We start from the raw sequence: 26,687 nt of genomic DNA on the forward strand, positions 1-26,687 counted from the left end.
AGTTTTATGCTTAATATGCGTGAGTTTTGTGCTTAATGTGCGTGAGTCGTGTGCTTAAGGTGCGTGAGTTTTGTACTTAATGTGCGTGAGTGTGTAATTAATGTGAGTTGTTTTTTAAAACTTAAGGTGCGTGTGTTTTTGTGATTAACATGCGTGAGACTTGTACTTAACATGTGTGAGGCCTGTGCTTAACATGTGTGAGATTTGTGTGCTTAATGTGCGTGTGTTGTGTACTTTAAGTGCGTCAGATTAATGCTTAACATGCGTCCACCCGCACAACCGCACGGGAAGCATCAAATGCACCTGATCCCCTCCCTATATATATATATATATATAATGTAGTTATGTACTATAGATACTATACAGTATACACACAAGCTTATGAGTGCTATGCACAGAAGGATTTTATCAAAAATATCAAACAATTAAAATTTTGAAGTATTCAATTCTTTTCATTTTTCTGCTCATTTTCTGGAAAATGAACCAAACACACAAAGACAGTTTTACGATGGGTAACCAAACACCGTAAAGGAAAATGTTTTCAGGAAAATAACTCATTTTCCAGTTTTCCAAACGGACCCTTAGTCATTTTTTATAACATCCACATTTGGTCCAGTATTATTGTGGCATGACTATTTTTGGTCGTCCGTCAAGAAAATCATTGAAATGTCGTTAAATACAAGGACATTTTGAATTTTTTTTTAATACAAAGTAGGTTGATCCACTATATTTTTATGTTTATTTTTTGAAAAAAAATCAAAATTGAAGAATGAAATACTCTTGTATTTGACGAAATTTAAACTGTTTTGTTGATGGAGAATAAAAAATATACCACGATAATACTAGGTAACTAACTAGAATCAACAGTGGATGTTTTGAAAGGAAAAGAAAAAGACTAAAAATAGACTGTTATCTATAACTATAGTTACGTTAATTTTATTTCTAATTTCAATTTTCAAGTGCGTACTAAACACACTCTCAATTATTTCATCATTTCCTATTTACGCCTCCACCATGTATTCATTGAATTCACGTGGGAACATTTCCTATTGCCTACCAACCACTTGATCATTAATATAATTTTGAGTCACTCTCAATAAAAAAACTCACTAATAACACGTGCTTGGGGCAAGCAAAGTGTAGACGCTTGAGAATTGATTCAAGAATTTAATTAAAATGGGACAATTATTCTTAACTAAGTTGGTATGACAATCGATTTATTAATCACAAGATTTTAAATTTGATCAACTTTTCATAATAGATATTTATTGACCTTCATTTTTTGGAGTAAAAAATAAATTATATTAAACTCAATGTTAGAAAAGGGCGGCAGTTTATCTTTTGACATAGAGATCGACTCAATGTCTATTGATTTTTTAGGTTTGCGTTGATCAATTATGACCAACTTAGTCTGATTTATCTTTTTTATGGTCCTTCCAAGTTAGGACACGATTAGTTGGGTAACCACAAGTTTAGTATGTTGTCTATTAACTTTATTGATTTTAGCCCGGTCAATTATGGACAACTTAAATTAGTTTACCACATTGTAGTCATTTGCGAAGTAGAATCACAAGGCAAATTTTTTCCAAAATAATGCATCTTCAAGTAGTAACATAATCGTAAATTTTCTAGTAAATCAAAGAATTTGATCAAAATTGAATCAACTTATGTGTATATATGTCATAAATAATAAAGAATGGCTAATATTTTTTGTAGGTAAAAAAAAAAAAGATTTTACATATAAAAATACAAATTTTGAAGAATTTAATCAATTTGATTTTTTCTCAAAAAAAAAAAAAATCAATTTGATTTTTTATCGGATCCATACTTAAAAAAAAAAAGAAAGAAAAAAAAAACACTAAATAATAAGCCTTGTTTTCTCAAAATTATACAAAGCTCCATGTGAGCAATTAATTAATAAATGTTAGCCAATTGAAAAAATATATATATATATATTTTTAAATATAGAGTTTGTGGACCGTGATGCGCGTACCGGAAAAGGATCTCCGATTCCTTGTCTGTTAATGTGAGCTAGCGGCATTAGAGCCACCGTGAACTACAAAACCGCCATGGCCCGTCGTACATGATTCCTTCTGTCACCGGGTCCCATTACACTCTCCGAACAATTCCGACAGCGACGTCTGTTGGCACAATATCGTTTCACCTCGATCGCGTTTCTTCAGCCACCGATTTTCTTCCACGTGATTTTATTAATCTCGTTGCTCCTTTTTAGGAATAACGTCGAACACCTTGTGCTCCTTCTGTTTTAGGATCTTTTTTCCTGTTTTTGATTGGACTTAGAGGTGATGGAGAGCTCAATTTGTCGGCCCACGGTTCCCCTCCTCGCATGTCGGCCTAGAAAATCTGTCCAGTCTGGAGGTTCGGCTGATTCTCTGATTGGGTTTCGTAGGATTTTGAGTGATGATATCGGGAGGCTGTCTCTGCGCCATGGCCGTAGTAGACACCATATTTGCAGGATCGAACGTGTGAAAGCTACGGGTAAAAGCTCCGCCGGGGGAGATGCCGGGAATGAAGAAGAAGAAGAAGAAGAAGAGGATGCTCTGCAGGCTACGATTAAAAAGAGCCAGAAGGTACTGGCCATGCAAAATGACCTACTCCGACAGGTTTGCTTTATTCTATCGTTATTCTTACTTTAGGAAACAGTGGCCATAAACTAGTACTCTCACCTGGCATTTTCTTTGAGATTCTTTGCAATGAAAACCAAAAAGGGCCTTTTTTTCTCGAACACTTTCATGAAATGTGAGTCATGCCTTTTTGTTTGTAAGAATTTTATTTTGCTCTAACAGTTGTTCCTTTTCTTTTCCATGCTGTGCTTGTTATCATCTACAGTTCAATTTGATATATAATTAGTTTTATTTCATATATGGAGGTTCCACAGAAAAGTTTGATTCTTGACATTCATAATTGATTTTTTCTTTTTATATCATCAAAAGGCATTGTTGTTGTTCTTAAGTCTTGAAATTATGGTCATACGTGCAGATTGCTGAAAGAAAGGAATTAGTGTCTAAAATAAGAAGTAGCATTGTAGACCCAGAGCCAGAAGACAGTTATGAAGATGGGAACGGCAGTTCTCCAGATGTAGATTTGGCTCCAACAAGTGATGATGCTAAACAAAATTCCAATGGAGTGTTATCTACAATGGGTATTCAATCAACTGCTGATATGAAAGATTTTGTTGAAAGTGCTCAAGTAGGTATAAAAGACCAGCCTCTTAGGGAGGGATCCTTAGATGTAGATTCAGACAAAAAACTTAAAAATGGCACACTGAATACAGTTCTGCCTAATGAAAAGCCTACTGTTCTATCAAGATCATCCGTGGTTCCAACTCAACAGGCTTCTTTGGCGCAGAAATCTTATAAACCAGAAAACACTACTTCGGAAGTTGCTAAATCTGCTGGAGTGGAAACCCTCAGCATGCATTCCAAAAAAGATTTGAAAGACTCTTATACAGGGAAAATTTTATCCAACGTGCCCTCCTTCGTCTCAAAATCTTCTGCGTCATCTACTCCTGTGGAAGAGAAACATGAAGATCTTAGAGAATCAAGTGCAAACGAGATACATAATGGCACTGAAGATTCTGTGAATGAAGACTTGAAACCCCCTCCATTGGCAGGGACAGATGTTATGAACATAGTATTAGTTGCCGCAGAATGTGCTCCATGGTGTAAAACAGGTATTCTTTGATGCTATGTACCGCTGTTGATTGTTAAACTGAACTCTAGAGATTATATTCTCATTTGCATTAAGTAATACTTCTCCAAAGGACTATCAAGTCCTTGAATTAGTTGGACTGTCATAAATTTGTGCAGAAGTGGATCTTTACTTGTTATTTATATGTTATTAGAATCACTGTGCAACCACCCAACAACCTAGTCTGCCCTTCCCAATTTTTGGTGTTACGATCAAAACAGAGAGCATATCTTTTGCTTCATGTCTACATTCTATACTCCATAGCAAATATATATTTATACATACACATTCATTTATGCAACATAACTGCACAAGGAACTCACCAACTGATGATGAGTTATGTTAGGTGGGCTTGGAGATGTTGCTGGAGCACTGCCTAAGGCTTTGGCTCGGCGTGGACACAGAGTTATGGTAAATTTTCTTGAATTCTTCAATATGATTTTGATATACTCTGGACTTTCCATTAAATTGACATGTAGTATGGCTCAGCACTAAGATTTTTTATATTTAAGGAACTGTAAGTTTGATCGACTGGATAATTGCATTATTCTCCAAATTTTTTGTAATATATTCAATGTAAAAGAGCAAAAAAGGTTATGCATTAGTGATATTGAAGTAGCTTATTCATTTCTCCTGTGAAACATTTAGGTTGTGGTACCTCGTTATGGTAATTATGCTGAACCTCAAGATACTGGAGTTCGAAAAAATTATGCAGTTGATGGTTCGGTAAGCCATTACTCATTAGCATCCAAGATTCATAATCATTTACCCTCACAAATGTGTAATAGGTATTGATCTTTTTCAGGATGTGGAAGTGGGTTACTTCCAAGCCTATATTGATGGTGTGGATTTTGTCTTCATTGATAGTCCTATGTTTCACCATTTTGAAAACAACATATATGGAGGAAATCGTGCGGTATGCTTCCTCCTCCCATGCATCTCTATTTATTGACTTTCTGGCTTTTGTGGTTTTACTTTAATACTTTATTAGACCTCCAAAGGATTATTCATAGATTATTGGTTAGCGGTGATGTTAAATGTGATCTTAATGAGAACCTTTATAGGTCATTGCTGATGTAAGAAACTTGCTCACTACTTCCCTAATTTCTTGTCAATCTCAAAGAATGTAAAATTGGAACTTACACTGAATGCTAGTTTCATTACTTATTGCTTCTTATATGGCCTCTCCTGATCATTTCATTTGTTTTCTCAATTGATTTTTGTAATTAGATATCATTGAGCCAGATGTTATGGACATCTAGATATTACCTTGCTCTTTTTCACCGTCTTTTTGCTCTTCAATGCTCTTCATTGGTACTTAAGTCTTCTTTTTATACTTCTTGCTGCTTTTTGTCGCAGGACATTTTAAAGCGCATGGTTTTATTTTGCAAAGCAGCTGTTGAGGTATGATTGAATCTGGTTTTAGGAACATTATTGTGGCAAATTCTTCCTGTCAATAGGCATATCATATTCTACTTGTAGATAGTATTTCTATTGGTATTCCATGCTAGATTTTGGCACTGTTTTCCGACTTCGAGTGGAATCTTGAAATTGTTTACTGGTGAGCAGGTTCCTTGGCATGTTCCTTGTGGCGGTGTTTGCTATGGAGATGGAAATTTAGTATTCATTGCCAATGATTGGCACACTGCATTGCTGCCAGTGTATCTCACAGCATATTATCGCGACCATGGCCTGATGGAATATGCAAGATCTGTGCTTGTTATTCATAACATAGCTCACCAGGTTAATTTCATCTGAAGTTTTGAGAAAAATTGTGAAACGGTGTTTTGTGTATCTCTTTTTTATTGAATTTGTCTCTGGATTCAGGGTCGTGGGCCTATGGATGATTTTTCCTATGTGGATCTGCCACCTGAATATGCAGACCTTTTCAGTTTTTATGATCCAGTAGGAGGTCACCATTTCAACATATTTGCAGCAGGTCTCAAGATGGCTGATCGTGTGCTTACCGTGAGTCATGGATATTCCTGGGAGCTTAAAACCTCGGAAGGTGGGTGGGGTTTGCACAGGATAATAAATGAAAACGAATGGAAACTGCGTGGCATTGTCAATGGGATTGATACGAATGAGTGGAACCCACTGCTGGATGTTCACTTGAAGTCGGATGGTTATGTTAACTATTCCCTGGAGACATTGCAGACTGGTAAACCTAAATGCAAAGCAGCACTGCAAAAGGAACTCGGTTTGCCTGTGCGCCCAGATGTCCCGCTGATTGGTTTCATTGGGAGGCTTGATTACCAGAAAGGCGTTGATCTGATAGCTGAGGCAATCCCTTGGATGATGGGCGAGGACGTGCAGGTGGTTATGTTGGGCACAGGCAGGCCCGACCTAGAACAATTGCTCAGGCAGTTTGAGTATCAGCACAACGACAAAGTCAGAGGATGGGTGGGGTTCTCTGTAAAGACTTCACACCGGATAACTGCTGGTGCAGACATTCTGCTTATGCCATCAAGATTTGAGCCTTGTGGACTAAACCAACTGTATGCTATGTCCTATGGCACTGTCCCCGTCGTCCATGCTGTGGGTGGGCTACGAGATACAGTCGTACCCTTCGATCCTTATAATGAGACAGGGCTCGGGTGGACATTCGATAGGGCTGAGGCAGAGCAGCTGATCCATGCATTGGGGAATTGCTTGCTGACATATCGTCAGTACAAGAAGAGCTGGGAGGGCCTGCAAAAGCGCGGGATGATGCAAGACTTAAGCTGGGATCATGCTGCTCAGAATTATGAAGAAGTTCTTGTGGCTGCTAAGTATCAGTGGTAAGGCTAAGCCTTTTTTGCATTCAGGAAATAAGAAGCTGGTATTGTGATTTGTGAATACTGCATGTAGTGTCTGAAATTTTGAAAACTCAGATGGTAAATAGTACAAGGAAGAAAAAGATTTTAACTTAGCAGAAACACACTAAATCTCAGCTTGTATTGGGATAGTGATCTCTCAAAAATTTCAGAAAAGCCATTTTCTCAACACAAATGAAGAGATCACCATTTATTTACTCTTTTTGTCGTTCGGTCATACATACAACAGAAATTGGTAATGTATCAAGAACCAAAACAAATCATCATCACTTCATCAGCCCTTCTACCTAGATCACACCCAAAACCAAAACCAAAAACGAAGGAGTTCAGAGAAAAATGGGGTGAAGTTGCCGCGAGAAAAATGGGGTGAAGTTGCCGCATGAACCTAGGCCAAATATGAGGCGGAAAACTCTCCCGGGATCTTTATGTATAGGAAACTCTCCTCTTCTGATCAAACTGCAGACACGGACCATTTGATAAGAGCCCTGCAAACCCCTTGGAGAGGCACCCCTCAACAGCACATGGAGATTTCGGGTGCCCTATGGGGTTATTGAATTTACCTATATCCATGCAGTCATGTACACTTACTAAAGGATTCTCTTCCGAGGTGACATATTTGTTTGATGAACTCAAGCGCTTCTTGCAATGTACACTTGCATCGGGGTCATCACACCACTTCCTCTTAAAACCACAAAAGATATTCAATCCTGAACATTAACCACACATAATAAGAATATAAGATGGCAAGATGCATCAAGGAGATCCTATAGTACAATGAACTTTGATAAACAGTGACTTACCACGCAATGGTTGTTCCTCTGATTGGTGGACTTCTGAATCACCACAATTGCAGACTATATGTGGAGAGCTATTCGATCTACCAATCCTGCATTCCCAATATTCCATGTCAAACTTTACGCACATTGCAAAAAATGTGGGCACCAAAAAAGAAAATCAAGTTATAACAAATGTAGAACAATTTTGTTAGGCCAACTACATACTCCATGAACCATGATAACTTATTCCTGCCAATTCTGCAAATTTGTTTGTATAGAAATATTAAAATCTTATGTTTAGTATGGAAAAATTTTGCCCATTTTCTACTCATTCCACATTTTTCCTTTTTTTTTTTTTTCCAAATGGAACTCAAATCCAATTCTCAACCAAAAAAAAAAAAAAAAAAAAAAAAAAAAAACCATGGCCATCCATTTCATCCTACCCCAACCCTACTACATGTTATTAGTCGACTCTCCTCTCCCTTCCACTCACCCGACATTACATTCACATATCTCTCTCTCTCTCTCTCTCTCTCTCTCTCTCTCTCTCTCTCTCACTCCATGGATAATGGATCTTCTCTCTCTCAATCTTTCTTCGCTCTCATGTCTCTCAATCAAAGGAGAAGGCAGCCATCTCTTAACTCTTCTCCATCATCACTACAACTTAGATTGGGAAGGTAATCTCTCTTTTTTCCTCTTTTGCTATAAGACCTTGGATACTATGGTTAATTCATTTCTCTTTTCTTTTCTTCACTCTCATGCTCATTTAACTTTGCATGAATACTATGGTTAGATTCATAGTTTCTACCAACTGATTTTAAAAGAATGAGAACATATCAACTTATAATTCATATGGCACATTAAGTAAAAATGGATAGTTCAGGTGGGTTCATCACAAACCTATACATGTGCTCAACAAAGTCATCAATCAAGACTGGCCATGCTCCTGTCAAAATAAAGACATCAAAGAAAAAGGAAAAACAAGTTACAACATAAATGAGTAAAAAGTTCCAAAAGCGATAAGGGGAGAAGCCGCCAAGAAGGTAATCATCAGCATTGGAATTTCCTTTTATCAAAATAAAATTGCTCAAACATCTTCAAAATATTTTCCCAATTAACATAGAACGATTCATTCAGCTAGTTGGAAAATTACTTCCCGATAAAGTCTATTACCAACCATATTGTGGAAACAAGTCAGTGATAGAAAAAATTAAAGGGCACCTGAATTTCTGCAATGAGTCATTAATGTGTTACCTAAATGACTGTGATAATTTAAAAGCAAAAATAATAAATACAATACCTTCAGGATCATATCCTTCAAGATTTTCATGTACACAACGACTGAAAGCTAAAACTTGGCGCCATGTATCCTCAGATATGTTATATCGCTGATTTTTCTGTTAATGAAGCCCAATGATGACGAATGTATTGGGGGCATAGAATGGTGTTCCACCCAAAGTTCATTTGAAATAGCAAAGATATTACCTCAACAAAGTCACACCATTGGTCAAGTAATCGAAACCTTCCAGCTAAAACTAACCTCCAGGCCATAACAGCCCTTCTCACAGCTAAGAGCATAATGAAAAAATAGAAAAAGGATAAGATTGTAGCTAATGAAACGAGTACAACTTATAAAAGGGACTTTACAGCATGACGCCACCAAACCAACTTACTAATGTTCTTTTGACCATTTTCTCGGCAGATGAAGAATACAAAATCATAGAAATGTGAAAATTCTGAGAAGTCAGCCTGCATAATATACTACAACATCAGGTCTTTATGTTTTATTCCACTAATATACTACAAGGAGAAAACTTGCCTTCAAGTCTAATTGTGACATAAGCCTGCAAAGCCCTTCCATCAATGATATTCTGCCATAGATGAAAACATATAATTTCAATATTGTAAATCTCCCACTAGAAATATTAAGTCATATATTACCCTAAAAGATCTTAGTACATGATACAGATAAATAAATTTAAACAAGGAGCAACAACGGAAAACATCACATTCATTACTAAGAAAGATTTATTGTGTGAAAGATATTTAACCTTTCACCGTCGAATTGCAAATACATTAGACTCCTAAAGTATGATGTATAGGTGAGGGTGGGGACAGTCTAGCAGTAAATACTTCAGTCACGATTCAATCTCTAAATCTCTAGCCTTTTAATTAGATTTTAGAAATATTTCTCTTTTCAACCCTTTAAATTCTCTTTTAAATCCCTAACCAACAACTTCCCAGTAAAGAAAATCCAATGCAGATGTAAGGAATCCATATTCCCTAACACGAAATATATGCCTTAACTGCAATCTTGGCTCCACATATTTCAGGAGCTGGGGGAGTTCCTCTCTTAAGTATCTGGCTTTCTGAGGTTCATCATCTGGATTCCCGTTGGCCCGCACAATGTCTGCATCAGATGGCAACATAGTTCATTGATTAGTAATAGATTCCACATAATAGTTGCAGAAACTTAAGATTTGCTACTTACTGAGTTATTGAGCAGGAAAATGAAGATGAAATGTGCCAGTTAGAAAACTTGTTATGAGTTAAAGATTACCAAATAAAACCATGATTCTTTTAATGTTTAAACAGATCAAGATTCTACATAATATTCTAGAAGAAAGCTGTTCCACCAATTTCTCCACTATGGACTAAATTGGACAGCACAGAAATCAGAGCACAAACTTAAACATCAAAATCTTACAAAAGGGTCATCATAAAAGGCAGTCTTCTGAGTTCTGAACGAGAAAACATGTTTACATCACCAACTCAATATTTCTGAGGCTAATTAACAACTGAATTTTGACAATCAAGATTCAATCACTCCCAAACTAAACATTCCAACATCAAGGCTTGGGAATTAAAAGCAAAGAGTTGAAATCTTGATTCAGAAGATTACCAGAATATCGCCTGTAGATATCAAAGATATCGAAGTGAAGTGAGCCAGGGGAATCCATGGGGCAGCCCCCTTCTGCAAAGCTAACGGAAATTGAATTTGTTCTTAGACGAAACCCTAAATCGAATAAGCCCTGGGAAACCCAGTCCCAAACCCCAAAGCGTACGCCTCAGTGTCAGATACGCAATCTAAGCTGCAAGTATTTAGCACTTCTTGCAATCTTGCGTTTGGTTTTGTAGTTTTCGAGTGGGTGACTGCAATCGCGAACCGGATTCAATGTGTCGGCTACTGGAGCTGGACCGGCGAGTTTATAGGTCTCATACATATACACAATGGTCGTCCATTTGACTTTTGCAACAAAAGTTACAATATGAGTTTCACTCAAAACGTATTTTAATAATAACATTTTTTTTAAATAAAATATGGTTATTCAGTTGATTTGTGTATTTATATCATACTGTTCTGATAATAATTTGAATTTGTCTATTATATTAGCAATTCATTTATCATATATATATTTAGAATGCGAAAGTCTATAGATGGATTAGGGACTAGGCGTAGTCATTTAGGAAGGTAATCAGAATCAAGTAGTTGATTCAGTTAAAGTCTAACAATCGGACAGTTGCGTGAGGCAAATGGCAAATACAAAATTAAAGGCAAAAAATTTATTTCGATAATGAAGATTAGATTAGTAGTGGTTATAGTAGTTATGGCGGTTATGACCTTAATGGGGTCATTTAATAGGTCTTTTGGATGTATAAATACTCCTCCGATGGTATTGTGTAAGCAGTTCGAATAAGTTTTCAACCGAGCTGATTGACAACTTGTTAGTCACAAAACCAACACCTATATCATTCTCGTTATGTGCCTAAGTAACTCTTAATTTGTCAATTGCTCCTTACAAATGGATTGTATGATGAATGCACTATTGAGTAGTCAAATGACTCTTTATAATACAATTACTTCGATTTACGAGAGAGTCTGCAACTATTACATAATATGGGTTAAGCTCTTCTTGTGGCCTTAGCCGACGAAAGATCACAATAAAATAAATCAGCCTATGACATAATTACTAATTTTATGAATGGATTAATCTCCTCGTAATCAAGCCGGATTCTATATTTCTATTATGATCATTTATCAATTGAACATCTAGTGGACACTTTAGTCCTATCTCATCAAAATTGATTTACTCATAATTTCACATTGTGTATGTAGGAATCAATCAAGGTCTTTGTATATATTTATCTTATTTGTGGGTATTTATATATGAATAATTCTTGTATAGGAAACTTGGCCAACTTATTACTAGTAAATAACAATATAGAACATCAATACACACTAATGCAACTAATATCATTGAGCTATTTGAATGAAACATCTTCTTCCATACTTCAAGAGATCTCCACAATACAAATAGAACAAATAGTATAATCATTGATGCCATAGAGATAAACAATATAATCACAGACGTTACATACAGAATCTCGAACATTTTTTAGATTGACGAGGACATGTCAAATGAATCCATCGAGACTAGCCTCAACATTTAGTAAGAGTGACATAATATAGGCATTGATATGCTATAACAACAGCCATCTTAGTAACCAAAAATATGACATACAAGTATAAGGTAACCCGTGACTGAGTTACATAGATAATATGTTACAAGTTCAATCCCAACGCTTTCTTATATCGTAGCGAAAAAAGATCGAGTCATGTAGCATAACATAACAGAAAAGCAATCCGTCAGACAGACACAAGAATTGTCACAGACCATTATTGCACAAAAGAAGATGTCCAGGAAACTGGGAGTACAAGGATACTATCAAACAAAGTTGTTGCAGAGATTCAAATGCAAAGGTTGTCATGTCCAGGAAACCGGGTGTACAGGGATACAATCAAACAAAGTTGTTGCAGAGATTTAAACGTAAAGATTGTCTAAAACGAAACGAAACATCCTAATCCTATCTCAGACAAGTTTCCAGTCAATTGTTAAAGATCATATCATCTAGACAGTCAGACACACAACATTCAATCCTCAAAACCTAAAACAGACCAATCTTCAAAGAGTATTCTCACCAATGGCAACAACAGAACATAATAATAAAATCCACAGGGAAAGAGAAATGAAATATATATTTTTTATATATAAATAAAGCTAGTAAGAGTAAGGGAATCTTGAATTTTTCCACTATAGCAAACTAATCATACATTTCATGTTCATAAGCTTATTCCAAGGGCCTATATTGTTCAGAGAAGATTCTACTGAATCACTGAATCATTGAGTCACCGTGATTTATCCTCGGCCTCAGCCCGAGGTGTTGGGCCCCGGGGTTGGGGCAATCTGTCATATTATGTCTCTACCAAATATGCTGCATATATATTGTATATAATGTATATATAGATATACTTATTATTACTATATTCAAATTTAAGAAACAATACTGTGACTATTTCTTAACCTTTCGAGGCTTCCTAGGTCCAGGAACCTCCATTGTTCCGACAGAACATCCGCACCTGGCACGGAACAGCAGAACAGCTCTCCCATTCGGCGGCGCCATCTTCTTCAGCTCTGCTTCCAGCTCCAAATGGTGGTCGCGAGGAAGCTCGAATAATCCCTTCTTTACTCCATTTTTTCCGGCGCATTTCAGGCTCTTTACACAGTCTTCTGTCTGTAACTCTATATCAAATTCAGCGGCTTTTCGGAGCCCCTTGCACCCTGGTTTTCCACATTTCTTGTTGGTGCAGATTGTGATGGCTAGGAGAGCTATTCCGGCGAAGAAAATGCTGAGTCCTAAGCAGATGTAAACCATCGGAGCTCGGAGAAGCTCTTCCCTCACCGCACCGCCGATTGATTGGAGAAATTCGATGAATTTCTGGGCGAGAAGCGCTAAGTATGGGTAGAGGAGAACCCCGCAGGCGCCGATGACTGCAATCAAGATCATGACGTCGAGAATGGCGGACCGGGATTTTTCACACGCCGGGATGTTTTTCAGCTGGCTCTTCGCCGGAGTTTTTCTCTGGGCTCGGTTGATTTGCCGGAATTTCCCACACGGGTCGGGTGAATTCGCGGATTTGGGCATGGCTGTGTCGATGGATGCGTGTTCGTCAACCGGCGCGATCGAGATTGGGAAACTGACCATTTGGGGAATCTAAAGACTCGACCTTTATCGCTGACACGATTTACGATGAATCGAAGGCGCCGTCGGTGAATCGAATCCAGATCGACCCACCGTCGGGAAATCAAGAAACTGTCGGTGGGCAGTGGCAAATTGGTGGATGACAGTGGGAGAATTTACGGCTGAGAAGCGTGGGTTTAGAACAAGACACTGAGGTTTAGGCCGGCTTTTGAGTTGCGAGGACGACAAGAAAGTTTTGGCGATATTCATCCATCACAGATTACACAACACGCCATACTCGTACGAGGTTCCATTTTGAACGGTTCCTTTACTCCAGATCTTTACCGGCGAGTCAACCATGAACCATTATTTCACTCACAATAAAGATTTTTTTCCTTTTTTTCTTTTTTTTACTAATTCTAGCATGCAAGTAACTTAAAAATAATAATTAGCCTTAATCGGCAAATTATACCGTGCGTCCGGGTCCAAAACGACGTCGTTTGGACATTTTTGCGTGTTTGTTGTTAACTCCTTAAAAAAAATTCATGTTCGAATATACATAATTGTATAATAAAATACACAAAATTTTATACCTGAAAACACAAAATTTTATACATGAAAACACATAATTTTATAACTGAAAATTCTCATGTTTTGAATGTACAGAATTATATAATAGAATGCACATAATTTTATACCTAAAAATACGAAATTTTATACCTGAAAATACAAAATTTTATAAATGTTCCCATGTTTTGAATATACATAATTATATAATAGAATGCACATAATTTTATACCTGAAAATACAGAACTTACCAAAACGACGTCGTTTTGGAAAACGCGAGTGCACATTACTATGTGTGCTCTGATGCACGGTAAAACGATTACTAAATTATACGTAAACCGTCTGAAATTAAGATGACCAGTAATTCACTTATATTATGAATCAATTTATAACTTTATTCCTTTCAAAAAATTTATAACTATATAATTTTATTAATTTTAGGCAAAATAAATTTGATTAGCGAGTAATGAGATTTGATGCCGGACACATAATTGTATGCCACAATTGGTCTATGATTTTTTTTTTGAAGGTCAATCTTGCGATTGTATTAATGAATCAAAGCCGAAATAGCGTCAGGTGGGATAGCATTCCAGTACATAGCTTGATCCTGAGTAAATGCTAACGTAGCTAAAGTATGCGCATGTAAATTAACCTGCCTAGAGATGTAATCCAAAGTGATACGATTAAACAACGACATAAACGTTCTGCACTGGTCAATTGTGACCCCAACGTACGAATGGATCAGCATGTGATGGTGCCTGATTATCGCAGCCAATTCCATGCAATCCGTGAGTAAACTTACTGATATGTTGTCCCGGTCAAGTAGCCAAGACAAAGCCTCCTTGTATGTCTGGGCCTCCGCCATAAGTGGTGAAAAACAAATTGGTAACTTGCCATTCCTTGCTGCCACAAACGAGCCATCTGGTGCTATAATAATCATGCCGTAAGTAGCCTCGCCCGTGTCGTGCCGGAAACCTGCGTCCACATAACATCGTAGGCCACCCTCCCCTAGATCGTTCAAGTGGTCCGTCGCCAGTGCCGGCTCGGTTCGGCGGACATGGGCAACGCCGTACGCCTGCAGTGCTACGGTGGCTGCTCTGACCAATTGGGTAGGCCGCATCATTGATCCCTTCCAGACAGCTGAATTCCGGGTTCTCCAAATATAATATAATACTGCTGTCATTAACCGGGTCTGTTCATCCGTCAGGGCCGCCATAGCCCCTTTTAGCCATGATGTAAACGAGTCTGCAACAATATTAATAATAGGCAATTGTGTTATATTCCAAACTAGTCTAGAATATTCACAGAGCACTAAAGCATGCAACACATCTTCATGATCCAAACCACACATAGGGCAAGTTGGGTCCACCTCCACCCTTTTAAATATCAAGTTAAGGGTTGTTGGCAAAACGTCACATATGGCTCTCCACAAGAAAGTTTTCCATTTAGGGGGGACTTTTATTTTCCACATTGCAACCCACTTATCAAAATTCGCTGGATTATTCTCATAATCACCCACTATATGCCTATAAGCATTTTTGACTGTATATATCCCCTTTGGGTCACTCATCCAATACCATGAGTCCTCATACTCAGGACTAACAGGGATCATATTTATTCGCTCTACATCCTCAGGATTAAATAAATCTGACAAAATATGCGGATCCCAGGTATGCGTTTGTAAATCAATTAGTCCTGCAACTCGTGCCTCTCTCAATTGATGTGGCATTTATGTTTGAATCAATGGGCTAGGATTATCCCGTTACCACGGGTGCCCCCATATTAAAGTTGTCTGTCCATTTCCAATCCTCCTTCGCACCCCTGAGACTACCATTGCATGGGCTGCCATTATACTTCTCCAACAGTAACTTGGGCAATTACCAATAGTTGCATCTGTAAAACTGGTTGTGGGGTAATACCTTGCCTTATAGATTTTAGCTACGAGTGTTTCTGGGTCTGTTAAAAATCGCCATGCCTGTTTACCCAACATTGCTAGGTTAAAAGCCCTCGGCTCTTTAAAACCCATACCACCATACTTTTTTGGTATGCACAACCTGTCTCATGCCTTCCAATGTATTCCCCTTTCTCTTCCACTGCCCCACCAATATTTATTCATAGTTCGTTCAATTGACTGACAAACTGTCTCAGGTAACAAAAAAACACTCATCGAAAAGGTAGGCATAGATTGCGCTACACTTTCCAATAATACTTCCTTACCAGCCTGAGAGAGTAACTTTTTACTCCACGAACCAATTCGTTGCCTGATTTTTTCCTCCACATACGAAAAAACAGCTCTCTTATTTCTCCCTACAAAAGATGGTAGACCCAAATATTTCCCAAAATTGGGTGCTTGCACCACCCCCAGACAATTCGCTACCTGTGCCCTGTCAGCCTCCTGGGTATTTCTGCTAAAACATATATTAGATTTATTATAATTCACCACCTGGCCTGACAATTTTTCATACCTTGCAAGGCAGTGCCTTATTACTCCTGCCTCCTGAATATTTGCTTTAAAAAATAGGAGACTATCATCCGCAAAAAATAGGTGTGATCCCTTGCAACTCTGCATCCATGTATTGAACCTGCCAACTGTTCATACTGTAATATTATCGAGAGAGCCTCTGCACAAATAATAAATAAATACGGAGAGAGCAGGTCTCCCTGCCTGAGTCCCCTGGTTGGTTTTACATGCCCCCTGCTATACCATTAACCATTACAGTATAATTAACAGTCGTTACACACATTATAATGAGTTTTATCCACTTCTCACTAAAACCCATAACAGTCAGCATCCTTTCTAGAAAGCTCCACTCCATTCTATCATAGGCATTCGACATATCTAACTTCAATGCACTCCACCCCACTACACCACATTGCTTTCTATTCAGATAATGCCCCACCTCTGCTGCCACCAGGATGTTGTCAGTGATTAGCCTTCCCGGGATAAAAGCACTCTGGGATTCTGATATCAATCCTCCCATCAGTGTTTTCATTCTATTCGCTATCATTTTGGCCATAATCCTGTAAACGACATTACTCAATGCTATCGGCCTTAGATCTGCAACTATCTCATGCATCTCCTTCTTCGGTACCAAGACAATGTTAGTATCATTCAATCCCTCAGGGAATACACAGGAATTCAAAGCATTCATTATAAAGCCAGATACATGTCCTCCCACTATCTCCCAAAACTGCTGGTAGAAACCCGGGTTTAAACCATCCGGACCCGGTGCCTTATCCGGATACATTGAAAAAAGAGCCTCTTTAACCTCATTAGTCTCAAAAGGGCGGTCTAGCATCATATTTTGCTCTAACGTTACTCGTGGGGTTAGGACTCCAAACAGTGGATCATCACAACTCAATCCATTAGAGGCAAAAATATTTTCAAAGTAATTCTGTATAGCAGCATGCATATAATCCCCCTCCACCCAGTTACCAGCATCACATTTAATAGTAGAAATAAAAATTTTTTTCCTACATGCAGAGGCATACCTGTGATAAAATTTAGTATTTGCGTCAGCCCCGCGTAGCCAGTGCTGCTTGGCCCGCTGCCTCCAAAACACATCCTCCTGGGCCTCTACTCGTCTCATGGTATTCTCAATCTGTTGGTACTCAACTAACGCTACCATATCTTGTCTATTCCGTATGGCATCTTGTCTCCGCTGCAGGTGGTTAATTCGTTTTCCGAATCTATGAAACTGATCTCCACCCCACTGCATCAACTTTTCTCCACACAACTGCTGGCAATGCAGCAATCCCTCCGTTCTCCCTTCTTGCCAGGCCGTTTGTACTACTTCCTTGCACCCCTCATCTAATAGCCAAGCCATTTCAAATCTGAACTTCCGCGACCCCCTTCTCCTCGGCATGCAAAACGCATTAATACTGAGGAATAGGATCGAATGATCCGAGGCCCGGGTTCGAATATTCTCCAGGCATGCATTCTCATTAAGTAGACCCCAATCATTCGTTATTAATGCCTTGTCCAATCTTTCCTCTATCCAATTCGGCGTTCCCTTTCCCTTCTGCCACGTATACTGATGGCCCCTCATTGGCATTTGCACCAAACCACAGTCATCCACAGCATCTCCGAAACCCCTTAACAAACTATTAGGATACGGATTTCCCCCCTTCTTCTCATGCTGGTATAGTAGATTATTAAAATCCCCTATCACCACCCAGGGCAACAAGGATCTAGTCTTGAGAGTACCAAGTAAATCCCATGTCTCCTCCCGCCTGCTACGTTCGGGGATACCATAAATGCATGTCATGCGCCATATCTTATTAAACAAGCTTACCTCCACATCAATATGACTCTGTGAGTAGCTTAACAGCCTCACCGTATTATTCTTTTTCCATAAAAGCGTCATTCCACCACTCAAAGCATCGTTATCAACATAAAACAAACCTTCATAACCAAGCGTAACCCGGATCCGTTCTGCATGTATCCGTGGTACCTTGGTCTCCATCAAGAACACAAAATCAGGCTTCTTACTGGACGCAAGGCCCACAATCTGTCGAACTGTGCGTGGATTGCCCAAGCCACGACAGTTCCAGCTCAGAGTACTCATGATGATGGGCGGGGCTGGACACCAGCTCCCGCCATGGACAAGTTTTTTGAAACAGCTGCGATTGGTACCTCATCGTTTCCATCATCCTCTCCCCCCTCCGTTCCATGCCTACGACGCTTTGCCGTAGCCACCACCACCTCATCCTCAGACATACTTGTGGGTGTGACACCCCCGCTTCCCTGTCCCCCATCCACCACACGTGGCTTGACTCCCAGTGGTCGTGGTTTCCCGCCTACCGGAACAAGCCAGCTATCCCCAACCGCTCTAGGAGCGCTCCGGGATCCACCAGCTCGCAAATCCGGACCGTACAGGTACCTCTCGACCGGAATTCCAGCCTCCCTAGCGTGTATGCAGAACGTATGCAAGTGACCCATACAGCCACAAAAATAGCAAAACTTATGCAACCGTTCATATCTAAAATTTACCCATGCTGTAGTCCCATCTCTCTTCATCAACCTCATCCTCCTCCTAAGCGGCCTATCAACCGAAATTGACACCCTAATACGGTGAAACGTTAGCCATGGCGCCCCCTCAAACCGGTCATCATGTTTAACAAAAGAGCCCAAAAAATTTCCTGCCTGCTCCAGAATTGCATGCGACGTGTATCCCTTTGGCATGTCATGCAACTGTACCCACATGTCAATCATATCCAGCTCCACATCCACAGGATTCACCCCATCTAACACCTCCCGACACACCAAAGCATTATTCTCAAAGGCCCAGGGTCCTCCATTCAGCACATATTCCACATCCGTCTTATGGAAAAACACAAACAAGAATAAACCCCTTTGAATCTCCGTTACCTGTACTCCACGTACCGGCTGCCACACAGATGCCAGAACCTGCCTCATAAAGTCCAATTTTACCATCTTCTGTGTCAAAAACCGCCCAACAATCCTCCAAGTCTCTTCCTCCTCATCCCCATCACCCTCTACTACCCCATCCCCACCTTCCGGCATAAACACCGCCCCTTCCTCCTCCATCAAAGCCATCTCCGCCCATCTATCCGTCAACTCCGCCACAACCCCCCTACCCCCTGCTGCCGTGTACACCTCCCAGCCCCCCTCCCACGCTGCTCCGTATTGTCCCTATTCCCCCCTCTTCCCAAATTGCCCACATCACCCCTACTTCCCACGTCATCTCCCACCAACTCGCCCACGCAACCACCGCCAAACCTCCCTGCCAACTTAACTACCTCTTGCCTCATCCCTCCGCCACGTTCCCCCCTTCCCCCACCTTCCGGTAATATATGTGTCGGTTGTAGCCCCACATCCACCCCCAATTCCCTCCCCACTTGCCCCCAACCAACAGCTCTACGTGTCTCCTGCATGCCCTCCGTCGGCCTTGGCAAATTCACTTCCTTCGGCAATTCTCTTCCACGCGTTTCCTCCGCCTCGGCCAACCTCGCATCACGTTGATTGACCACACCATCCATATCAATATCGTCGGCCATCTTTCAGGAAGAATACGAACAAAATTGTCTGAAAACCTAGGAAAACCCTAGTAGGTCTGCGAAAACCCTAGAGAGAATCTAGAGAGGAAATAATTGCATGACTCTAAATTTAAATTGGTCTATGATTTAGTATTGTTAAGTGTTAACAATAATTATTACTTTATGAGCTATAGTCCACGCAGGTGTATGAATCATTAATAAGATGTAAATTATTTATGTATATAAAATATATTATTTGAGTGTTGAAAATACATTATTTTATATATTATCAAACAATGTATTTTTAATATATTAATAATATTCACACACTTGAATAGAAAGAAAAATTTGCCGTATTAACAACGTTTAATAGATTCCAATAAACCTGCGATTTGGAAACACAAGTGGCCTACATAGTACATGGTTCATTTAGATTGACTACAAACCTATTCAAAAATATGTTTTGATAGGAATTGTCAAAACGGGTTCAATTTAATAAGTTGGGCTTATTTAGTTTATTTTTATTAGGTTGGGCTGAGATTTCTCTAGTCCAAACAAATGTTAGCCCAACTTGAGGTAAGTTCGAATCCACAAAATAATTTGCGATTACCCAAGTGAGTCCAAAATAATTTGCGATAACTCGAGTCCACCTTATAAGGTAAATTTGAATAAAAAATAGGGATACACAATTTATATATTGAACGTTTACAATTTATATATTGAATATTTATAATTTGATATGCTAAATGTTCATAATTTACATACTAAATTACTAATGCTCGCAATTCAAATTGTGAATATTCAGTATGTAAATTGTGAACATTCAATATATAAATTGTGTATTTTGACCCGAATCCACCTTGCAAGTGGACCGGGCCCATGGCATATTGTTGCGTGGATTTCTAAAAGGCCCACATGGCCCATATTAAGAGCATCAATATCAGAACATATTGAGGAGTTTTTGGTACAATAATGGATGAGGTGGTGGAGAGAGAGAAAAAGTTACTCTGCAAGGAATGAGTTATTTTAGATCGTGGGACCCACTGACAAGATTCTTTCTTTCGCAAATTCTTCGCGTGGGCTTCACATTGCGGCCAGCTGCACGCGCTGTCAGCATGCATAACTGCTTTTTTTTTTAATCAGTTTTATTTTTTTCTCCCTTTATATTCTCTTTCCTAATCACACTTATAAAAACTCCTAAAAATCACGAAATATCTCAACTATTATGAATGCTCTAAGCCCAATTCATAAGACCTCAGATGGGAATGCTCAAAATGAATGTTGATGCAGCTCTAAATAAGAATGAAGCAGCAATGGGTCTTGGCAGTGTGATAAGTGATGAAGAAGGCAACTTCATTGCAGCGAGAAGAGTTCAGTGGAAGGGTATTTTCAGCCCCAGGGAAGCCGAAGCAGTCGCCCTTCGGGAAGCGCTAAGTTGGCTCAAGTCGCACGATATAGATAATGTGCAGGTGGAATCTGATTCCCTTCAAGTTGTTCAATGTCTGAAATCCAAAAGCGGAGCATCTTCTTTTCATTTAATTGTTGAGGATATTAAACACTTATTGCATGATTTTTGTAATGTGTTTCTTTCGTTTACCAAAAGATCAACGAACCAGACACCTCATATACTTGCTAGACAATTTAATTTTTTCATGATTTCTCGAAGTGGTTCTTTAACTCTCCACTTATCATTTGTAATGTGTTAATATCATATTCAAGTTAATGGAAGTTCTTATGATTTAAATTTTTAAAAAAAAAAAAAAAAACAATTCACGGCGTACCCGTTTTGGTTCGTACTTTCTTTCTTTTTTTTTGTAATATAAAAATTCCAAAGAAAATAAAGTTCGTTTTAGCAGCTGCTGCAAACGTGTACAAAGGATGATACGTGTACATCTAAAAATGGATGAATGGATTTTTAATTATTAATTACGGAGTATTATTTACTTAATGTATTTTTAAAGGAATTTGTTCATACTTTTTTGTAGCACGTACTTTACCACGTGCGTCCAACTTCCATAATTTCAATTATATTTATATTTATATATGATAGAATTAATTTATATATTTTTGTAGTAGTTGCCGCGCTCTGATCATTGAGTTGGTTTGCTCCGGACCTATTTATAATATATCCATCAATATACTTTTTTTGTGAACAAAAAAAAAAATCGCAATCATTATATGTTAATGTTCATTGAATAAACTTCATAATTGTGTAATAGCCCACTAAGCTCGCAAGCAGGTTCAAAGTTTTAGAATTAACACATCCCACATTGAGCGGTTTAAGGTTAGTCCATGGGTTTCGATCCTCTTTACACCCCTACTGCCCTACCTACACACTAGGGATTTGGTTGACTACAAACTAACATTTTTTAATTAAATTTTGAAAATTTCATCAATTAAAAGAATTGTAATGAGACAAAATGACAAATACTAATAACTATTATAATTAAGGTATATAAAAACTCCATTTTCCTAGTATGCACATTATTAGACTTGGAAGTTGATACAAATGGTAAATTCGATAATTTTAATGTCAGAGGTTTGTGATATGTTTGGTAGTTTCAAAGTATGTTCACAGACAGTTATGGTTGAGGTCATCAGCTTATGTCCGTAGGTATGCAGATTTGTTGCGGCACAAACAAAATAAAATAATAAAAGAGTATTTTAACGATAAAAATTTGTAACTATTATTTTAAAGTGTGTATTGAAAAAATTTTGTATCGTGAATCTAGTTAGGAAAATATTATAATATGATAAACAAACTTATGTATGTATATATACCCTTATTATTATTATTATTATTATTCCCATGTATCTGTGATAGCATGGACGTAAATCGGCGTATAGGCTAATGCAATGATGACCACAAATGACAGAATATGAAGATTAATGAGAGCCATAAGAGTTGTCCAACATTAACTACCAACTATAATGTCACAACATACCATATAAATGTGTGGCTCAAAATGGGTTAGATCAACCATATATATAAAAATAATCGGTCCCATAATAAATAATCATATAATATATATTTTTTTGTGTGGAAGATTCTATGTACCAAACTACCAATTGCAGCACACAGAATGCTAACAAATCTAGCTACATAACTTCTTTTTAGAATCGTTAATTGCGTTTTTATAAAATTTCTCATATGTTTATCAATATCAGTTTTTTTTTTTTTTTTTTCTTTTAATGTTCGGTAGACCAATGTCTACTATTTGAGATATACATATTAGGTTCTACAACAATTTTTCTCTTTCATAGTAATAGTAATGACAAAAGACATAAATCCTGATCAATATTGTATAATTTTTTTAAACTTGTATACATACTATTGTCATTAATGCGAAAAAATTGAATTTATAGAAATTGTATGAGAATTTAGAATACGCCAAAACCACATGTGATTAGATTACACAACTAGTCACCTGAGACCTTTAAATCACACTTTGATACATCGTTATATGTACTAGTAACTCACTCTTCGAATTAAATTGCTGATTCGACCATTCGTTGTTATGTTAAAGACATATAAAGCGCAATTAATCCAGCAATGTCTAAACACAATAACCAATAAAATATTAAATAAAATACAATAAAACCAAACAAAAATTAAGAATTTAAGTACCGAGACACAAAGTTTATGAAATTGATCAGATACGATGAAAATTCTTTATGCATAGAGTATATAAGTAGGAATGAAAGGGGAATCAGTACAAGTTTAGCTCAATGGTTTAGTGAACAGTATTTGAGAGAAGAGACCAAAGTTCGGCCATAATGTGAAAATTATGTTTAAAGTGGGCAAATTCCTTGTGTGCACTGACATTGACCCAGTCTGCTGAACCATTGAATTACCGTGATTTACATCCTCTCACATGCTCTGTTGGGTCGGAGTGTGGGGCCAGGGTGGGGAGTCAAGTGACTTGTTTCTTCATCTTTATCCACATTCCCATGGTGACAAGTTTCTTTCCTTCTTGTTCATGGTGACAAGCTTTATGTTTTTTTTTCTCCTTAGCTTCTTACTCAGCAGCGAATCATTATTACCCCCTTTTCAGCTTTTACACAGTTTTTTCATGCAAACCCTCCAACAAAATATATTACTGTTTCATTAACTTCTTCTACCTACCCTTCCCCTTTTGCATTAACTCCTCAGAGTTAAGTGTAAGCCTCCTTTTTGTAGTGCAGTTCCTCACATTTGTCTCTTACTAGTATCCTTTGAGCCTCATTCTCTAGTTGTGCTTCCTGTTTCTCGAATCTGTTTTCACCTTGCGTCCCCCATGGCCTCAAGCAGTTATGATCCCTCTAACATTGATGAAGCTTACGCTTCTATGTCCATTCATGATGATGAAGATTTCTTGGTGAACTTGGAGGAAGATCCTCAAGCTGATACGAAAGTTGAGACTCCCTTTACTCTTGTGGGGAAACTTCTTACTGAGCGGCCTGTGAAATTCAACTTCCTCAAAGACACAATGGCCACTGTTTGGAGACCATGCAGAGGTATGATCGTTAAGGAGGTCACAACCAACTTGTTCCTATTCCATTTCTTCCACGAACTGGATATGGCTCACGTTATGGAAGGTGGCCCGTGGTCATTTGAGCAGTGTCTCCTAGTCCTTGAACAACTGTCAGATTATGAATCTCCCTTTGATGCTAAGCTGAATCGAGCAGATTTTTGGGTCCAGGCGTTCAATATACCATTGAGTCTGCAGAGTGAGCGCACAGCCCAAACCATCGGAGCATTCCTGGGCAACTTCAAGAAGGCTGATGTTGTTCAGTTTGATGGAACTTGGAAGGCGTTTATCCGCATAAGAGTGAGCCTGGATATCACCCGTCCTCTGAAGAGGAAGATGAAGGTCAAACCTCCCAGAGGAGAGGCCAGATGGGTCGAGTTCAAATATGAGAGGCTCCCAACCTTCTGCTTCCTATGCGGAATGATCGGGCATGGAGATCGTCAATGCCAGAAACTCTTTGAGTCGCACCCAGCCCCATCGGAACGTCCCTATGGGCCGGAGTTACGTGCTGCTGGCCGGAGATCTCGACCGTTAACGGGGGAGCGTTGGCTTCTGTCCACCCCACCAAGGAGAATGCCGAATACGGAATGCAATCAGAACACCTTTAACGGTTCAGAAGCGGTAGGACAAATGGATGTTCAGGTTAAGGAAACATCTCTCAACACGCTGATTAATGCTACTGATGGCATTAATGGTAGCAACTCTGATCGAGAGACAGCTGGAAAAGCCATTCTGAATGCTGAGGGGGTCCAGACTCATTTAATGGTAAATGACTCTTTGCATCCTAGCAGTCAATTCTCTTTTCTTCAATATCCACGCCAAACGGTCCAAGAGTTGGACTGGGTTATTCCTAACCCGAACGTTATTGGGCTGGGCTTACCTTTAAATGAAGTGTTGGTCCGTGATCCAAAAAGAAAAAAAAGAGACAGTGCTGAACAAGATGGAACCCAAATCATGGAGATGGAGCATGAAGATGAGTCGTTTAGTGGGCCAAAAAACTTGCTGGAGGCGGGACCTGGTTCTCAGGCCCGCCTATCTCAATGAGTCTTATTGCTTGGAACTGTCGGGGGCTTGGCAACCCAGCGACGGTTCAAGTTCTTGTGGACATTGTCCACTCCAAGAAGCCAGTTATTTTATTTTTAATGGAAACAAAACTTGTTACGCATAGAATGGAGAGTATCAGAATTAAGTTGGGCTTTGATGGGCTGTTATCAGTGGATGCTGTGGGTCAAAGTGGGGGTCTGGCCCTGTTATGGAAAAGAGATATTGAACTAAATATATCTACCTTCTCTTCGAATCATATAGACTCTCTTGTCCGTATGGACAACTCCCAGCAAGTTTGGCGTTTTACAGGGTTCTACGGACATTCGGAAAGGCAAAATCACCACCTATCTTGGAATCTTCTTCGAAGATTGGCTACCCAAGGAAATAAACCATGGATAGTCATGGGGGACTTCAATGACATCCTCAAGCCAAGTGAGAAATTAGGCGGAAGACCCCAACCTCAATGGTTGCTTAAGGGATTCAAAGAAGCAGTGGAACAAAGTGGATTGAGTAACTTTGAATTTAGTGGGTATCAGTTCACCTGGGAGAAAGGAAGAGGGACTAGAGATTGGATCCGCGAGAAACTAGACCGAATCCTTGTAAGTGACTCGTGGGCCGAGCAGTTTGAGGAAGCGAAGGCAACCTCTTTTGAAGCTTTACAGAGCGATCACTTACCTATTGCTATATGGCCTATCCCCTCGGTCCGACAGCGTAGGAGAAGACGGTTTAGATTCGAAAATTGCTGGGTTAAAGAGGCTAGATGCAGGGAAATTATCAACTATAGCTGGGACTCTTCTGTGGGTCTTGAACTGTGTACTAGATTTGATATGTGCGGTGAAGCCATTTGGAACTGGGGGAAGAATTATCACAAAAACTTCCAACCTCGAATTGATGCATGCAAGTCCAGACTTCAGTTTCTCCGCGATAGAGAGGATGTTCGTGGTATTGAGGAATTCGCTGCTATTCAGAAATCTTTGCTCCATCTTCTTAATCAACAAAATATGTACTGGAAACAACGAGCTAAAGTATTTTGGCTCAAGGATGGTGACTGTAATTCAAAGTTCTTCCACAACTCTGTTAGTAAGCGCAAGAGGAACAATTCTATAAAGAGGCTCCGGGACGAAGCTGGGAACTGGACTCAGGAAGAGAAGGAAATTCAGAATCTGATCAAGGATTATTTTCTAAAAATCTTCACTGCCTCAAGCGGTGATCAAATTCCTGTTCTCCAAGAGATTCGCAAG

The 26,687-nt window shown here is 38.9% G+C and overlaps 4 protein-coding genes across 7 annotated transcripts; 1 reads left to right on the plus strand and 3 right to left on the minus strand.

Moving 5' to 3' along the window:
• Positions 1 to 1,958: 1,958 nt before the first annotated feature.
• On the plus strand, positions 1,959 to 6,726 carry LOC109180534 (granule-bound starch synthase 2, chloroplastic/amyloplastic-like). 2 transcript variants are annotated; one of them, XR_002054083.1, is made up of 9 exons: positions 1,959 to 2,624; positions 3,001 to 3,694; positions 4,058 to 4,122; positions 4,360 to 4,437; positions 4,517 to 4,627; positions 5,071 to 5,115; positions 5,281 to 5,454; positions 5,539 to 6,584; positions 6,627 to 6,726. XR_002054083.1 is itself a non-coding variant. In XM_019330164.1 (8 exons), the coding sequence occupies exons 1-8, from the start codon at positions 2,307 to 2,309 to the stop codon at positions 6,493 to 6,495; spliced, it is 2,442 nt and encodes an 813-aa protein (XP_019185709.1). In that variant the 5' UTR covers positions 1,959 to 2,306; the 3' UTR covers positions 6,496 to 6,724. The 2 variants fall into 2 exon arrangements, 1 of the variants encoding a protein (XP_019185709.1); XM_019330164.1 differs by having other exon boundaries at positions 5,539 to 6,724.
• Positions 6,701 to 10,482, minus strand: LOC109180535. 3 transcript variants are annotated; one of them, XM_019330166.1, is made up of 10 exons: positions 10,206 to 10,482; positions 9,605 to 9,713; positions 9,123 to 9,183; positions 8,977 to 9,052; positions 8,789 to 8,871; positions 8,604 to 8,700; positions 8,204 to 8,249; positions 7,328 to 7,413; positions 6,914 to 7,234; positions 6,701 to 6,863 (listed from the first exon to the last, which is right to left on the minus strand). In XM_019330166.1, the coding sequence occupies exons 1-9, from the start codon at positions 10,261 to 10,263 to the stop codon at positions 6,951 to 6,953; spliced, it is 900 nt and encodes a 299-aa protein (XP_019185711.1). In that variant the 5' UTR covers positions 10,264 to 10,482; the 3' UTR covers positions 6,701 to 6,863; positions 6,914 to 6,950. The 3 variants fall into 3 exon arrangements, with proteins under 3 accessions (XP_019185711.1, XP_019185712.1, XP_019185710.1); XM_019330167.1 differs by having other exon boundaries at positions 6,701 to 7,234; positions 9,123 to 9,174; positions 9,611 to 9,713; XM_019330165.1 differs by having other exon boundaries at positions 6,701 to 7,234; positions 10,206 to 10,481.
• Positions 10,483 to 12,348: 1,866 nt separating this feature from the next.
• Positions 12,349 to 13,701, minus strand: LOC109180407 (uncharacterized protein At5g19025-like). The gene has a single exon (XM_019329954.1). It carries the CDS (start codon positions 13,346 to 13,348, stop codon positions 12,656 to 12,658), a length of 693 nt encoding a protein of 230 aa, XP_019185499.1. The 5' UTR covers positions 13,349 to 13,701; the 3' UTR covers positions 12,349 to 12,655.
• Positions 13,702 to 16,575: 2,874 nt separating this feature from the next.
• On the minus strand, positions 16,576 to 19,451 carry LOC109180221. The gene is made up of 3 exons (XM_019329709.1): positions 18,528 to 19,451; positions 17,453 to 18,402; positions 16,576 to 17,365 (listed from the first exon to the last, which is right to left on the minus strand). Exons 1-3 carry the CDS (start codon positions 19,449 to 19,451, stop codon positions 16,576 to 16,578), a joined length of 2,664 nt encoding a protein of 887 aa, XP_019185254.1.
• Between the last annotated feature and the right edge of the window lie 7,236 nt (positions 19,452 to 26,687).

Source organism: Ipomoea nil, unplaced genomic scaffold (assembly GCF_001879475.1).
Source record: "Ipomoea nil cultivar Tokyo-kokei standard unplaced genomic scaffold, Asagao_1.1 scaffold1026, whole genome shotgun sequence".
In the NCBI taxonomy this organism is placed as follows: Eukaryota; Viridiplantae; Streptophyta; class Magnoliopsida; order Solanales; family Convolvulaceae; genus Ipomoea; species Ipomoea nil.

Bases quoted from the DNA above. Each gene is read 5' to 3' on its own strand.
- LOC109180534 (XM_019330164.1), top strand. From the start codon at position 2,307: ATGGAGAGCTCAATTTGTCGGCCCACGGTTCCCCTCCTCGCATGTCGG. The intron at 4,628-5,070 runs GTATGCTTCCTC...TTTTTGTCGCAG, and splicing joins TATATGGAGGAAATCGTGCG to GACATTTTAAAGCGCATGGT. The intron at 5,455-5,538 runs GTTAATTTCATC...CTCTGGATTCAG, and splicing joins TTCATAACATAGCTCACCAG to GGTCGTGGGCCTATGGATGA.
- LOC109180535 (XM_019330166.1), bottom strand. From the start codon at position 10,263: ATGGATTCCCCTGGCTCACTTCACTTCGATATCTTTGATATCTACAGG. The intron at 8,872-8,976 runs GTAAGTTGGTTT...TTATGCTCTTAG, and splicing joins AAATGGTCAAAAGAACATTA to CTGTGAGAAGGGCTGTTATG. The intron at 7,414-8,203 runs GTTTGTGATGAA...TTGGGAATGCAG, and splicing joins TTTGTTGAGCACATGTATAG to GATTGGTAGATCGAATAGCT.
- LOC109180407 (XM_019329954.1), bottom strand. From the start codon at position 13,348: ATGGTCAGTTTCCCAATCTCGATCGCGCCGGTTGACGAACACGCATCC.
- LOC109180221 (XM_019329709.1), bottom strand. From the start codon at position 19,451: ATGGCTTTGATGGAGGAGGAAGGGGCGGTGTTTATGCCGGAAGGTGGG. The intron at 18,403-18,527 runs GTACCAATCGCA...ACAGTTCGACAG, and splicing joins AGGATGATGGAAACGATGAG to ATTGTGGGCCTTGCGTCCAG. The intron at 17,366-17,452 runs GTTTTGGAGGCA...CTCTGCATGTAG, and splicing joins GTAGAGGCCCAGGAGGATGT to GAAAAAAATTTTTATTTCTA.